The sequence below is a fragment of the Mandrillus leucophaeus genome, unplaced genomic scaffold (genome assembly GCF_000951045.1).
Source record: "Mandrillus leucophaeus isolate KB7577 unplaced genomic scaffold, Mleu.le_1.0 Scaffold798, whole genome shotgun sequence".
In the NCBI taxonomy this organism is placed as follows: domain Eukaryota; kingdom Metazoa; phylum Chordata; class Mammalia; order Primates; family Cercopithecidae; genus Mandrillus; species Mandrillus leucophaeus.
In genome coordinates, this window is record NW_012108674.1 from 1,174,019 (window position 1) to 1,191,003 (window position 16,985).

The 16,985-nt window shown below is 39.7% G+C and overlaps 1 protein-coding gene across 2 annotated transcripts in view; it reads left to right on the top strand.

Moving 5' to 3' along the window:
• The window catches only part of SLC12A1 (solute carrier family 12 (sodium/potassium/chloride transporter), member 1), a 118,713-nt gene that overhangs the window by 20,950 nt on the left and 80,778 nt on the right, over nt 1–16,985 (top strand). Inside the window, exons 5-10 of one of the 2 annotated variants that reach the window (XM_011967290.1) lie at nt 229–324; nt 2,356–2,495; nt 3,562–3,672; nt 6,380–6,491; nt 8,536–8,663; nt 15,021–15,105. In XM_011967290.1, coding sequence (XP_011822680.1) covers nt 229–324; nt 2,356–2,495; nt 3,562–3,672; nt 6,380–6,491; nt 8,536–8,663; nt 15,021–15,105 — 672 coding nt within the window. The remainder of the gene's footprint in view (nt 1–228; nt 325–2,355; nt 2,496–3,561; nt 3,673–6,379; nt 6,492–8,535; nt 8,664–15,020; nt 15,106–16,985) is intronic. The other variant, XM_011967289.1, reaches the window with a different exon arrangement.

A 16,985-nucleotide genomic window follows, 5' to 3' on the forward strand; every position in this document is an offset into this window, starting at 1 on the left:
CTCTAGCTGATGTTCCTTGGAAAACAATTCCCAGATTTGGCTTCCATTTTAAAGTTCAGTACATTTCAGGTGCTTCCTAGACCTTCATGAAATGGGATCTTTTAGAACATTTCAGGTTTTCACAGGGAGGTGGATCTTTCTGTGACAAGATTCAGACTGCTGCCTCCTGAAGTACTGGTGACTTCTCTCAATACTGGAACCAAACACCTCTCTTGGGGGATTTTGCAGGTCTTGGAGTCATCATCATTGGCCTGAGTGTGGTAGTGACGACACTCACAGGTATTTCTATGTCTGCTATTTGCACGAATGGAGTAGTAAGAGGAGGTAAGCCAATTAATTTACTTATGACTAGAGGCTTGGTTACTAGTAATGTCTGGAGTTAGTTTACTATTGGAAGTGAAATTAACATATTGCTAATTAGTCCCTAATATCCTAAAACAAAACAAAATAACCAAAAATTTAAACAGCAAAGCAAAACTTTTCTCAACTAAAATGAGAATATCTTCATTGACACCACCCATTTTTTGTAACGAAACATGTTTATAAAGTTTATAAAGTGGAGAGTGACTATGTGTCTAGTAAGAAGGTATGGAATATTATAGCAAAATATATGGTTTCTTTGTACCTTGGATGAGACCCACTTGCTCTCTCGCAGGTCCCCTCAGCATGGGTCTTCTTCAGTGCCCCAGTTGGCATTGCTGATGGTTCTCACTCAGTAAACCACCCCTGCACCCAGGCCTCGGGGCTCACCCCAAACACTGTGCCCCCAATGGCCAACAGGCAAGGGAAGATCATTAAAAGGGGATAAGTAAATAAATAAGCAAAGAGTTACTTTCAAATAATCTAGGAGTAGGCAGGCCCAGGTAGAAAGTGAAATGGATGAAATGTATCGTTGTTCTTCTGTCTTCCTTTGTTCGCCCCCCCTTTCCCCTTTGGTTTCTCTGGTTCTCAACTTGGGTACCTTATCCAGGTCTTCCTACTCAGGGCCTTCTAAAACACCATCCTGCCCACGACACACGTCCACTCTCATCTTCTGCCTGTCTCTCATGTTGACCCAGTCCACCTAGGTAACTGGCTAGCTCATTTGTTTCAGGTAATCTGTATAAAGGAAATAATGGGGATTTGCTCCACCCAGACAATATGCAACATTTTTAGAGAGGTCTTTGACTCCTGAGCCCAAAAGAGTTACTATAGTGAAACAAATTTCTTCTCAGCAAAAAGTAATTTTGTTTTGTTTTTAGGTGTGTGTGTTTGTCATTCGTGTGCCAACTCTGCCCACCTCCAAGGCCACCTCTATATAGGAAGTCAATCTTACTATGGTCTGTGATAATCAGACCTCCTAACATTTAGTCCTTTTCACCTTCAATAAGCTGCCCTAGGTACCCCTCTAGGCAGTTGAGCAATCTAGTTCAATGCTTCATGTGCACCGAAGTATGCAACTATATATATTTAATAGAACTACTTTTTCAATGTCCAAGGGAGAAGTAATTGTTCCACTTTTCTTCCCACTTGCCACTCCCAAACATTGTGCTATCAGTGGCCAACAGGCAAGGGACCTACTGGCCACACTCATACATATATGGGTATTTAGCAATAATCATGCCTTCTTGAGCTAAAAACACAGAAAACCGAGCTTGATTTATAGAATAAATAATATATCACACTTTATAGATATCTTGTTTTATGCAGCACATATATATCAGAAAATTTTACATATGTACCTATATATGTTTTGTATATATATGTTTATATATATATATGTATCATGCCTTCTCTCACTAAAAACATAGAAAAGCAAGTTTGATTTATAGAATGGATAATACAGATATCTTGTTTTATGCAGTACATGTATATCAGGAAATTGTATATATGTACAAATATCTATATATGTATGTATATATATATAGTACATATATACACAACAGAAAGGAAGTTAGAATAACAAAGATAAACTTCACCTACTCCATTTTCTACCTAGACTTTCCTACTCCTGGAAATTTTTTATATATAATTTTACTTCAGTTGCATTATTAATTTGAATACTCCAATGATATTTTGATAAAGTCAACACATTTCTTGGTAAAGTTTGCTGTGTTCTTATTTGTAGATTTTTTGCATTTAGGTTTTAATAGATTGGGCTTCATTAAGTCAGGATACCTCTATTGTAGATTAAGTACAGAGTACCAAGAAGGGCTACGTTATTCACTGGGTAACACAGGATTCCTAAAATTATTAGGAAGTTGTAATATTAATATTGAAATAATTCACACTGTAAATGTTCTCAGATAGTCACAATCATTTGGTCATATAAACTAGCAGTTCCTCAATGTAAAGTATGTTCATTTCTTGTTTCAGGTGGGGCCTACTATCTTATTTCCAGAAGTTTAGGGCCCGAGTTCGGTGGGTCAATAGGCCTGATCTTTGCTTTTGCTAATGCAGTGGCTGTTGCTATGTATGTGGTGGGATTTGCTGAGACTGTAGTAGATCTTCTTAAGGTAATTAAAAGCTTTTCTTTTTTTCTGCCAAGCAGCACAATTTAGTTTAGTTTGCCTTCTCAGGGCACTAGGGGATATCATTACAGCTAAATGAGAGGAAAAAAGATAAATATAGTGGAAGGAGCCTGGGCTTGGCCTCAGAAGATCTGGCTTTGAGTGTAGGTTCTCGTGTTTACCAGCCAAGAAGGTTTGGATTAGTTCCTCTATTCTTCCAGACTTTGTTTTCCAAATCTATAACATGGTGTAATCATACTGCTGTATGTATTTCACAGAAGTGTGGCACAGATCAAATGAAATAATGTACATGAAATACTATGTAAAATAGGAAACATCAGATAAATAATGGATATTGCTGTCAACAGTAGTACTATGATGATGGTTATAGATTTCCAGAAGGAAAGAAAGTTGAAAAATTAAAATAACTCACTCCAGAAAACTAGACATTTCCTAGTTTAGGTGCCCAGTGGAGGATGTTGTATGTGCAAGCACATTCATTAGCTGATATATCAACTAATTTCTAGTCCTTTTCTCATAGTAATGGTAGCATTCAGTGAATTCAATTGGAAAAAGTACCTCTAGTTAAAAATTAGATAAATAAATAAGCTTACAGTTCATAAGGTATATTACCTTCAAGAGATGCATTATCAGGTTTGCGTCATCTGTTCTTAAATAGGACGCCACTTGACTTTCAGTATTTACACTGTAAACCATTCATTTTTATTCTGCTAGGATTCCCCTTGACACACAGAAATAACTAGTCATTCTTCTGAAATAAAACACAGTATGTATGTGTATACGTATTTTTACTTAGTACTACAACGGCTTCAAAAGCTAGAATGAATTCTAAAATGTCTAACTCCTAACCTTGACTATCAAAGGCCTATTATCACAGAAAAAAAAAAGTTAGGTATTTTTATCTTCATATATTTATGAATACTCCATTTTTCTATCATCCTATATGGCCCCAGGTGTAATTGTATAGTAACTCTTTTTACAGTTAAACATTGCAATAAGACTCACATGCAAAAAGCTGTATCTCTAAGCACTTACAAATTTGTTTCCCCAGGAGAGTGATTCGATGATGGTGGATCCAACCAATGACATCCGGATTATAGGCTCCATCACAGTGGTGATTCTTCTAGGAATTTCAGTAGCTGGAATGGAATGGGAGGCAAAGGTAAATTTCTCAAAAATGATATTATCAACAGTGGTTGGTCAGGTCCTGAATAGATTGCAGGAGTAGAAGGAACTCCATATTCAAAAAGAATTGCTGTTATTACCTGCTATGGTGAAATGAGCAGGCAAGTGCTAGGTGGAACACCAAGCCTGCAAACACGAAGCCCAGGCAGTCATGACTCAGGGCTCATGAGTCACGTGACTGCTGTATTTTGTCTCTCTGTGCTTTCACCAAAGCGGCTGCCTTATGCACAGACCCCTTATGATCATAGCAGCGGTGCACGTTGGAAGCCTGGGTCTTTCAATCACAAACCCTGGTTCCTCTTTCAAGCTGCCTGTGGGTGCAAAAGCCCAAGAGAAATGGCAAGTGTGTTGGAAGCTTGCCAAAGAAACTTGCAAAAGATAAAGACACTGAAGCACCGAGAGGTTACACAATTTACTGAAGGCCACAGAGATATAAACTGGTTTCAAATTCAGGCACTCTAACTACAGAGCTGGAGCTTTAAATGCTACCCTCTACTGCTACTAAACTTCATTGCCTCGCTCAGGGAATCAAGCTATCTAAAGTAGGGTTCTCCTATGTTTTTTCAATCACAGTGTCCTGTTGATACTAATTTTCACGAATTCCCTTTTTATATTTATTTCTTTATTTGCTTGCTTATTATTGATCTCTTCGTAGACCATACATAAGGATTAGGCCTGTTTTGGTCACAGGTGAGTATCAGTGCCTAGAAGAATGCTCAACATGTGGTAGGCATTTACTGAAGTTTTGTTGAATGTGTGAATGCATAATCTATAAATAAATGCCATGTAGGAATGTTTTCTATTGACTTATACAGGTCGGAGGCACCTATATAAGAGGCAAAAACTATCATTCTCTTCTGAAACCCAGTACTTCACCAGCAAATTTAGGCACATCATGGGCCTCAGAACCAGAAAATCTCTGAGTTTAACCAGTGATAAAATGGATAGCAAATTTTTGAATGATGGGAAACATTTCTTTTGCCTCCTTTGTAATTCCCTCAAGTGACCGGTGCAATGGAAAGTATTCCTACATGCCTGTGGAGGAAGTAACTGGATCTCAAGCGGTCATGAGACGTGGAAAGACAGCCAAAGCCTCCCACCTATATAAGTCAACAGAAAACATTCCTACATGGCATTTATTTATAGATTATGCATTCACACATTCAACAAAACTTCAGTAAGTGCCTACCACGTGTTGAGCATTCTTCTAGGCACTGATATTCACCTGTGACCAAAACAGGCCTAATCCCTACGTATGGTCTACGAAGAGATCAATAATAAGCAAGCAAATAAAGAAATAAATATAAAAAGGGAATTCGTGAAAATTAGTATCAACAGGACACTGTGATTGAAAAAACATAGGAGAACCCTACTTTAGATAGCTTGATTCCCTGAGCGAGGCAATGAAGTTTAGTAGCAGTAGAGGGTAGCATTTAAAGCTCCAGCTCTGTAGTTAGAGTGCCTGAATTTGAAACCAGTTTATATCTCTGTGGCCTTCAGTAAATTGTGTAACCTCTCGGTGCTTCAGTGTCTTTATCTTTAAAATGAAGATAATAATATTGCCTACTTCATAATGCTGCCAGTTTGTTAGTGGTATTATTTACCTTAAAAGAACACAGGTAAATTTAAATCTGCATCTGTTCTATTGTAAGCCCTCAGTAAACAGACAGCTGTTACTATTTAAATGGGCTGGGCACGGTGGCTCACACCTGTAATCCCAGCACTTTGGGAGGCTGAGGAGGGCAGATCACAAGGTCAGGAGTTCGAGACTAGCCTGGCCAACATGGTGAAACCCTGTCTCTACTAAAAATACAATATTAGCCAGGGTGGCATATGCCTGTAATCCCAGCTACTCGGGAGGCTGAGGCAGGAGGGTTGCTTGGACCCAGGAGGTGGAGGTTGCAGTGAGCCCAGATCACACCATTGCACTCCAGCCTGGGCGACAGAGTGAGACTCCATCTCGGGAAAACAAAACGAAATAAAATAATAAAACATAAAAGATTAAATTGTCAAGAAAGGCCTCTCTGAGGAGGTAACTAAGACTTAAAGGATGAAAAGAAGGAAATAGCTATGCAAGAAGTAGAGTGAAGTGCTTTCCAGGTAAAGGAAACAGCATATGGCAACACCAAGCCATAAACACCTTGCAGCATTGGAGGGGCTGAAGGAAGACCATCTGGCCAGTCAACCTTGCAGACTGCTTGTGCTGAGCACACAGTGGTAGCCTGACGTCAAGTGCACTGGGCATCACAGGAATTCTATTCATCATTCTGCATTCTCGAACTCCTGCAGTTAGCACTGGGAACAGAAACAACCGATAAGTGCTCCGCCGAAAACAAACAAACAAAACCCCCTCAAGTCTATCAGTGTTAAAACTTTTGGCTTCATTTACATTCCTGGGACAATGGTGGAAGTTACCCACCTGCTACTTAGAGTGTTACAGAAATGTCACCTTGAAGTGCCCAAACATGTGCTCCATTAAAAATGTGGTGTATGCATCCAAGTAGAATAAGGCCTGTTTACATGCCATTCTAATAAGGATGCACTTATTACCTACTCTGGGTAGCAGAGATTTAACTGAAATAATCAGATGGAGTCTTTCTGCAGTGGACACTTCTAACTTTTACAATTATGTAAAAAGTTGTTAAATAAATCTAATTTGGTTTCCTTTTACCTTGCCATTCCAGGCCCAAGTGATTCTTCTGGTCATTCTTCTCATTGCTATTGCAAACTTCTTCATTGGAACTGTCATTCCATCCAACAATGAGAAAAAGTCCAGAGGTTTCTTTAATTACCAAGGTACATGGAATAAACTGGTTGCTTTTCACTGAATACTTCTCCATTGCCCTCCTCGTCACCATCCCTATCACCCCAACCCCAGGCGTCAGAATGCCTGGCTCCCCTTTCAAGTTACCTGTGGATGCGGAAGCTCAAAAGAAATGGGAAGTGCATTGGGGAAGCATAATAGAGGCAAAAACTATCATTCTCTTCTGAAACCCAGTACCTCACCAGCAAATCTGGGCACACCATAGGTTTTAGAACCAGAAAATATATGAGTTTCACTAGTGATAAAATGGATAGTAAATTTCTCCAGGAAAGAGCCTGGTGTTGGATTCAGGAGACCCAAGGTTGGGTCTCAACTCTGCCACTTAACAGCTGGACAGAACACCTAATGTGCCTGGGTCTCAGATTTTCCTGCCAAAACGTGGACAATAATAAGAACTTCCTGACGGAATTTTGAGAAACAAATAAGACAGTTTCTCAAAATGTGCTTTGCGATGCAAAAGTGCTTTGTAAACCTTTTGTTGTTGCTGTCAAATAGCAGAAACAGAGACACAGCTCAGTTTGTTCAGCCACTGCAGAGCACTAAAGTCAAACATAGGCATTTCTTTCTTCCTGCTAGACTTGTTTGCACCTTGCTTTCCCATAGCATTACCTAGTGAAGCATCACTGTCAGGCTTTCAGGCAGAAAAGACTGCAGGAGTTACTCAGTGTAGCATCCTATGATAATATCACAGAGCGTGAAATCTGACTTCTTTCTCTCCTTATTTTACTCCTTCTATCTGTTCTCTCCTTTCTTTTCCCTCTAGCTTGCTCAAGAATCCACTGCTGAGTCTTTAAATGTTTCCCTTCATTATTTACTCAGTGGACAGTATGTATTTCTTTTTGATATCACATATCTCTTTCTTCCTGACTCCTTTTCTTCATAAAGACTTTGTGGTTCACTTTGCATGTTAATATCCTTTTCCTTTCTATTATTTTCCCTCCTTCCCAATCCTACCATATTTTTTTTTCTTTAAGCCTTTTTTTCCTATTTTTCCATCCCAGATTCTTTTGTTCACATTTTTCTGCCTCTTCTTTTCTCTTTTTTCCTCCTGTTTTTCTTCCAGGTTGTTTCCTTTTTATTTGAGTAATTTGGTGGCAACCTGTGGGATGGTATTATTTTATTAACAAAGCTCCTCATCATAATATTCTCCCATACTGGGGATTTGGTATAAGCAGCTAAGATCTAATACCCAGGAGTAAAGAGTAAAAAGATTCATACATTAGTAGCAAAATTGTAAAGTAGACTCACCCGCAAGGTTCTTCAACTACAAAAAAAAAAGGCATCGAAAACCAGTGTATTGTTTATGGTATTTATGCATGTGAGAATGTAGTTGTGTGTGTGTGTATGTGTGTGGTGGTGCATTTGTGGGTATGCCAGTGTGGTCGTGAGAGAATTCTTCATCTCCTCTTTCAACTTTTTCTAGATGCAAAAAAGTCAGACAGCCTGGATCTCTGTCGGCACAAAAATTGATTTTTCAGAACGATGTCATAGAGATCTAAAAGCTTATGATATATATTTTGACTTTTGGCAAATATTAACATAAAGTTCCTCAGGAGTACACCACATCTTGAAGTTCATTCCATTTAGAATATAGGAATGTGGCCAGGTGCAGTGGCTCATGGCTGTAATCCCAGCCCTTTGGGAGACTGAGGCGGGTGGATCCCCTGAGGTCAGGAGTTCGAGACCAGCCTGGCCCACATGGTGAAACCCCGTCTCTACTAAAAATACAAAAAATTAGCCAGGTGTGTGGCAGGTGCCTGTAATCTCAGCTACTTGGGAGGCTGAGGCAGGAGAATCGCTTGGTTGCTTGAACCTGGGAAGCGGAGGTTACAGTGAGCTGAGATCATGCCATTGCACTCCAGCCTGGGCAACAGAGTGAGACTCTGTCTCAAAAAAAAAAAAAAATTAGAACATAGGAGTGTATTTGCATTTAGGGCTAGGGAAGCCAACCGTAACTTAATCTCCTACACTGTGAAAAATGTCTACATGATAACTTTCTTATAATTTATGTTGCAGCATCAATATTTGCAGAAAACTTTGGGCCACGCTTCACAAAGGGTGAAGGCTTCTTCTCTGTCTTTGCCATTTTTTTCCCAGCAGCTACTGGGATTCTTGCTGGTGCCAATATCTCAGGAGATTTGGAGGTACGTTGTTTGCTCTGCTTTGCAGTCCTGGGACGTGGTGGTACAGCTGGTGGGTAGCACAAGGAGCTAGAGAGGTTAAATGTGACCATATCACCCGACATATTCAAACTGTATGTTTCTGTAAGATTTCCTGATGATTTAAAAGTTCTTTCCTTTAATGCCATATTTGGATTTCTATTCCAGAAAATTCTTTCAAAAGTCTTATTCGGTGATATCAGAAGAACAGAGTAGTGTGATAGTGTATCATATTTCCCCCAAAATAAATGTAGTTCAGTGAAAAAATACCAGAACCGTCCTTTCTCTTTTAAACCCAAATGAATGAGAATATTTTCCTGTAAAAGTAAAAACAAAACAAAACAAAGGGAAATAATCACATTTTCACTTAGCTTCCCACTTATTATTCTGTGTGAAGTACTGCAAAGAGCATGGTATGAGTTAGGATATGGGAATGTTATAAAAGACCAGCAACAGTGGCCTAAACAAGATGCAGGTTTTAATGCACAAAATCTAGCTCAGTTGGGCACAGTGTCATGCACCTGTAGTCCCAGCCACTTGGGAGGCTGAGGTGGGAGGATTGCTTGAACCCAGGAGTTTGAGGCCAGCCTGGGCAATACAGCAAGACCCTGATCTCTTAAAAAAACAAAAATAAATAAAACATATGTATATTTCTTGATTAGTCTTGATATACTCATGAATAAATAAACATTTTATGTTAAATCAAGCCCATAGGCCATCCAGTGGTATAAGAAAGGTCTGCGCCAAAAGGTAGCCCAGGAACCCAGATAACCTCTTTGTTTCACCGTTACTTTGGGGCTTGCCCTCTATCTGCAAGGTCACATTCCAGTCCATGGGAAGGGGGATAAGCATGTAGAGGGCAAGCAATTCCTAGAACTTGCATGTATCACTCCTGTTGACATTCCATTGGCCAGAATTTAGTCTTGTGGCCTTACCTAGTTGCAAAGGAGGGTGGGAAATGTTGTCTCTATCTGGGCAGCCATGTGCCCAGATAAAATTTTAGGGGGTTCTAGTATTAAAAGGAGGAAAGTGAGGACGTATATCAGGGAACAATAAGCTGTTTCTACCACACACACACACACACACACACACAAAGTAGAAGACACAGGTTTTACCGCAACATATTTATGATCAACTTTAGAAGACGAGAAATATTTTCAAGACTCATCAAGAAATATACATACATGAAAACCATATGCATTGTCCAAGTGGGATGTGAAATAAAAATACTGAAAAAAATAATTGTTAAGTTAATCAGGGATGATTTTCTCAAAGAAATAACTTTTGAACCTGAACATAAAGCAAAGGCTGGATGCTGACTATTGATGAAGAAATATAGAGTATTCCAGGCAGAAAGGATAGTCAGGCATGAGGAAACTGGGAACAGTGAGAAGTCTCTTACAGTTCAACTGGAGAAACCCTGATGGGGCTCGATCACCTTGAAGGCAAAAGGAAACAGCTATTGGAGGGACTGGAGCCAGAGGCGCTTGCCCTAGAACATAACTCCATGAAAGTAGAGACTTTGCCTTTGACTTTGTTCATTGCTTTATCCTCAAAGCTAGCACAGCCTCAATAAATACTAATTGAGTAAATAAAATAAAGGCATTTAGATTTTTTATATTAAGGGCTACAGTGCTATGGTAAGTTCTCAAGCAGAAATGGCATAAAAATATTATGCTGAAGTGCAGAAAAGTTAAGAAACTTGTTCAAAATGATTCAAGTAGTATCACTGCTGAACGAAATTTAGCTATGGATGTTGAACTTCTGGTTTCTCAGCTCTGGGAGAGTATCAGAGGTCACTGATTTAAATTTCTGCAAACTATAAACACATCTTTAAAGTAAAGAATATTGTTCTTTCTTTAGACTCCTTAAAAACAAGTTTGTATCAGATGTTTAGTAGTCAGTTCCGCTTAGCTAGCCCTCACTGAGTGCCTGTTCACACCAGGTACTGAGGAAGCAAGGAGCTTCACCTGTCCCTCAAGGAGCTCAGAGTCGAAGGGGGAGACAGACTTCCCTTACATGAATTAGAACAAGCAAGAGTAGAATCAAGTGCAAAGGAAAGAGGAAGCAGCAATTGCCTGTCCCCTCCAAAGTAAAGGAAGACTTTCAGAAGAGGGGACACTCAATCCAGGTTTTGAGGGATGAACAGGAGTTTGCCAACAGGACAAAGAAGAGAGGAACATTTGAAACGGAAGGAATGGGGTGTAAAAAGGCACCAAGAAAGATGCTGCTAATGAGAATTATTTTATGTGCAGAGTAGTGTATGTCATCCTTCATTAATATGTTAAGAAACATATTTATAAAGAATTTTCTATGTGCCCTAAGTACTCTGGGAGTAAGCAAAGAAAGAGAAGATATTATTTCTGTCTGAAAAGACAAGACTTAAAATTCCTCCCCCTTCAAAATAAGTGTTAACTTGATTTAGGGTTGTTATGTTAGTGAAGAAGTTTTTATTTATTTAGCAGCCTCTACTGAGATATCTCTGATTCTGAGTTCACATGTAAAGAACTACAAACAATGGCCTGTTAGGATTTTGGGGGCATACATGGTCATAACATTATCGTAGAATGTTGCATTCTTTTTATTTAAAAATACTTTTATGATTTTATAATTAAGTTTAACTTTTAACACATACACTACTATATACTATATACTTTTACTATATACAGAACTCAGGGGTCCTCTAAACTACAGACAGTAGAGTTTGGATATTATCCCCAAACTAGCTGGAGATTCTAAGGAGGTTAGACAAAGGAGTAACATGATCAAATATGTGTTTTATAGAGAGCCTGCTAACAGCTTGTGGAGGGTGGTTTGCAAGGTGGGGAAAGGGTGTAATAGGCAGGAAGACTGGAGGCAGAAAGATCAATTAGAGACTATCATAATAGTCTGGACAAAAGACAACATAGGCCTGATTTAAGGCCATGCAGAGGAAAAGAACCAAAGATATCAGCTTTTGTTAGAGTTAGGAGAAGAAATAGAAAAAAAAATGTTTTTTACTATGACCCACTGTAAGAAAACATTATACATCACAACCAAGTGCACACTTAGAAAATTTTCCCCAAATGGTTCTCTACTTTATTACAAGCAATGCCTTCTGATATTCTCACATCAGTTCTATTCTATTGCATTCTTTTAATGCTGGCTGTAACCCGTTGAATTGATTCCACAGTATAGTAGATGAGGAAAGGAAGCTCACATTTGTCTATTGAGGTTGAAATGGCAGAAGGACATGGGGTGGCGATGTCTAGTGAGTGGGTAGCTAGATGTATGAGTCTGGAGCTCTGAAAGGAGCTAGGGCAGGACTGGCAGCCATGGCATGGATGAGTTAATGCAGGTATGTGCAAAAGGGGAGAGAGAAGAGGTTTGAGGCAGCGTTCAGGGAGACACAGACATTCAAAGTATTAATGGTAAAAAGCAAGTCCATGAAGAAAAAAGAGACAGAGCTAAGAAGCAGGAGAAATCAAAAGACAGTGGGGTCATGAAAATCAAGAGAGGAGAATGCTTTGAGAAGTAATAACGTGGTCACAAGCCGGAGGGGCCAACCATGTTAAGTTCTGGGAGGTGACAATATGTTGGGAAATGGGGAGGAAACGTCAGTACTTATAGATATTATTTCTCTTTGAAAGTGAACCTAGAAATAAAACATAATGGATTCAGTTCAATTTAGGAAACATTTACTGTTTACACACTATAGGGTAGGCAGGGTCCTGATCTCTACTCACAGCCTCAGAATCCTCCTCTGGAAGGAAGCTCACAGGCACAAGGGCATGCGACAAATCCAGAACCTTACATTTGCTAATAACGCACTAATAGATGATCTTTAAATATGTACCTGGGAGAAGATTTAGAAAATACCCAAGTCTAATCAAGAAGTGATTTCAGAGAAGCAAAATTAGGATGTGGTTGACATACTGAGAAAGCAGGGATCTAATAGATTGCTTGCATTCTGTCCTAAGGAAAAATAAAATGTCTAATGAAAAAAGATAAAGAAGGTTAGGTTTTGGGTTACTGCTTGTGGATGGAAACTACATTTCAAGTGAAAATCATTAATTTGTCAAAGTCCTCCTGAGCCCTATCTAAGGAGAAGCTAGCCAGACCAGACAATGTGAATATCTAATCATACACTAATATATTGGCATCCAGATTTACATGTTAATGTCTTGGGATCACGGCTAGACAAGGTGGCTCATGCTTATAATCACAGCATTTTGGGAGGCCAAGGTGGGCGATTGTCTGAGTCCAGGAGTTTGAGACCAGCCTGAGCAACATGGCAAAACCCTGTCTCTACAAAACACACACACAAAAATAGCTGGGCAGGGTCGCACACACCTATCATCCCAGCTACTTGGGAGGCTAAGGTGGGAGGATCATTTGAGCACGGGAAGGTTGAGGCTGCAGTGAACCACGATTGAGCCACTGCAATCCAGCCTGGGCAACAGAGCAAGAATCCATGTCAAAATAAATAAATAAATAACAATGTCTTAGAGTCATGATCGACTCTCATGTGACTCCTGTTAAGTCATTTTAGAGCTTGTAGCAGATAGTTGCAAATAAAAACTAAGTTTGTGGGGTGTTTGTTTGTTTGTTTGTTTGGAGACAGCGTCTCACTCTGTCGCCCAGGCTGGAGTGCAGTGGCGCAATCTCAGTTCACTGCAACCTTCGCCTCCCAGGTTCAAGTGATTCTTGTGCCTCAGTCTCCTGAGCACCTGGGATTACAGGCACACATCACCATGCAGAGCTAATTTTTATATTTTTAGTAGAGATGGGGTTTCGCCATGTTGGCCAGGCTGCTCTCAAACTCCTGACCTCAGGTGATCCGCCCGCCTTGGCCTCCCAAAGTGCTGGGATTACAGACGTGAGCCACCGTGCCTGGCCAAAAACTAAGTTTTTGTGTTTTAGGTACAAGACTGCCTTCCATCTTCACATCTGTTATCCATATATATATATATATAAAAATATGCATAAATGTTATATATATTTTTTTTTCTGTTTTTCCCACTGTCAGTTCTTTACATTTTACTCAGATCTCAAGAAATTCTTCATCAATAAAATAAATTTGGGAAGATAACATAAATTAGGGTATTCAGTAGGCCCCATCATAGTCATGACTGCCTTCTTTTTCCTTCTGTGCACTGCCCCATTTCATACACCTGCCACACTGAAGACAATAGTTTGGAAGGAAGAGACTGGGTATATACGTGTCAGAACAAACCCTGTGTGCAGATACTCCTAGAAGAGTGCGGAGGAATTAATGATCACAGAGTGGTTCCACAGGGCCGGCTTACTGCCATGTGGGGCAGGTTTGCTTGATTCAGTTGTGACTTTCAGTTGTCAAGTTGAGTCTACATTCACTATGTATAACCTTTTTGACGGACTCGTTCAGCACATTTTAGTTTTCTTTTCAAAGCACAAACTTTGTTTGACTGCAGTGATTGCTTATTTGTATTGATGAGTCTAATGTGCTCTGGTTGGGGGACTCATACCTGCTGATATTGTGCCTTCTTCAATTCAATATTTATTGACTCCTACTCTGTGCCAGACCCTGTCCTGTAAAAGTGAAGACATTAAAATTTCTATTTAATAATCTCTATTAAGTTGAGTTGAATACAATTCAATATGCTACTTAAAAATTGATTTTATATGATTTATGCCCCCCAAATAGGATATAAAATGGTAAATTAAGTATGATGTGAAATCAACTTAGTGAATGTATATACACTTATAAGCAAGAGAAAAGCCCATTTTCTGGTATAAGCTTGAATTTGCCTCTTTCTTTATGTCTGCTTATGGAAATTAAATATCTCCCATTGCAGATATTTCTGAACTCGATTTCAAATAGGGAATTTAAGGGATTGAAGAGTTTAGTAAGTAGATCATCCTTTTCACTCAGTCAAAAGTGATTTTTTTAAAGGCAAGCTTAAGCTCAGTATAAAACAAATACATACAGAGATATTATCAACATGCCAGATATGTTTGTATGTTTTCCCCTACAAATTCAAGATGTAATACATCTAAACGAAATTCATAGGAGATAAAGAGAAGGATGAGGCCTTGGTGAGTGAACTACCTACTATACTTTTCTATAGAAACTTCCTTCTGGACAGTTAGAGACCTCTTCTGTTCAGCTGAAAGTTTTACAGATTTCTTTATTCACTTTGCACACCTTGTCTTTGTCTAAAATAAAGCTCAAGCTTATCAACTTGCCGTTTGCTTGATCTTTTCTTAGAACTTGCCTCAGGATGGGTAGCCTAAAAATCTGAAAATGTGAAAATAACTCCAAGTGATCTATGGTTCTTATTCTGCTCTGTATTTTTCTACCTCCACATTATTTTTTTAAAGGATCCCCAAGACGCCATCCCCAGAGGAACCATGCTGGCCATTTTCATCACCACTGTTGCCTACTTAGGGGTTGCAATTTGTGTAGGTAAGTGGTACGTCTCTAGTGTTCGAATGTCAGAATTACGAGGGATCCAGTTGTTCACATCTAGTGGGCTTTCAATGAAGCATAAATACAAAGCTTCTTAAAAGGCAACCATTTTAATTCCCTTCTTGGTACCTTAATGTTAATGATTTGGATACTTTAGGGATTTGAATGCAATTAAGCTGTAATACAGGCATCTCTGGGTCAGGGCTAGAATAAAGCTAATCAGGTTGTCATTCTACCTGAACAGAAAGAGGGTCCCATTTTACTACCCTTGATGATAATCCCACTGCTAAGGAGGCCACCACTTCCAGCACACACTTCCCTTGTTCTAGGAGGCAGGAGAGAAACAATAGAGAAAAGAAGTGAAAAACAAAACCATTCAAACCTAAAAACAGCCTTAGGAAAGTATGAAAGATGTGGAATTTGTGACTGTGTCTCATCCTTGCACTGCTCTCCTTAATATGGAAATGTCACCGTCACCAATTGGCAGCATATCAGAACGAGACCCAGCTGCTGGCAGTGTGGGCGGCCAGCCCCTACATTGCTCAGTGAACAGAAAATATGTGTACTCACCTGCTGTTCCTGAGGCTGACTTTTGTCCCACCTGCTGCCTACAGTCACACCTCCTCCTGGTTAGGGGCTGCCTCATACTTTTGGCATAGTAGGAAAGGAAGAGGTTTCTCAACATTTAGAGAAGAAAACCGTCTTCTGTGTACAACAGGGGAAAAAGCTCTAGGCTGGACCACCATGAAGCCAAAGGGTACGTCACAGTCCTCTTCCGCTTACTATAAGAGAAATTGAGAAGGTGCATGTACCTACAGTTGGTTTCTGGAGATTAAAAAAAAAAAAAAATGAACTTAAATCCTTCCCTGTCTCATTGTCTCTAGTTTGAGGAAATCTGATAACTTTGTTCAAAGTATTGTCGGGGCTGGGCACAGTAGCTCATGCCTGTAATCCCAATTTGGGAGACTGAGGCCAGAGGATTGCTTAAGCCCAGGAGTTCAAGACTAGCCTGTGCAACATAGAGAGACCCCATTCCTACAAAAAATAAAAAATTAGCCGGGCGTGGAGGCACATACCTATGATCCCAGCTACTGGGAAGGGTGAGGTGGGAGGACTGCTTAAGCCTGGAAGGTCAAGGGTGCAATGAGCTGTGATCACACCACTGCACTCCAGCCTGGGCAACAGAGTGAGACCATGTGTCAAAAATCAATAAATAGGTAGATAAATGTATTGTTAGGGCATGTCCAAGTGTAGTTACATGTAAAGAGATTTTTTGTTTCAGTGCCTTAGGAAATCAACACATTTTTAAATGACATTGAAACCACTAAAGTTAAATTTCCCTAGTGGTTTTCTTTTTTATTACAGTTAAAGTGAGAGAATGAGTAAAGTTATAGACCTGATTTCAGACCTTCAAGTTTTGCCCCGAATGGATGGAAAAATATACATTTCTACACTTGCCCAGCATAGGAGAAGGACAGTCATGGAGTCAATGTCCTGTCATTAGTACAAATAACGACTCATGGCCTGGCTTCATGGGAATTTTGAGAGATCTGTTATGCAGAGGTTAAAATACATGATTCAAAGAGTTCAGTTCAACATAAATGAACAATGCAAACAGGTAAAATATGAAAGGATAGTTTGACTTGGTAATTGACATCCATAATTTCAAGCATTCAAGTAGAAGCTGGCAGGCTACCTCTCAGGACTACGATAAAAAGGATCCCTCACTGATTATTTTAAATGGCTCTTTCAGATAAAAGAGTCTATGATTGGCCGGGTGCAGTGGCTCACACCTGTAATCCCAGCACTTTGGGAGGCCGAGGAGGGTGGATCATGACGTCAGTTCAAGACCAGCCTGGCCAAGAGGGTGAAACCCC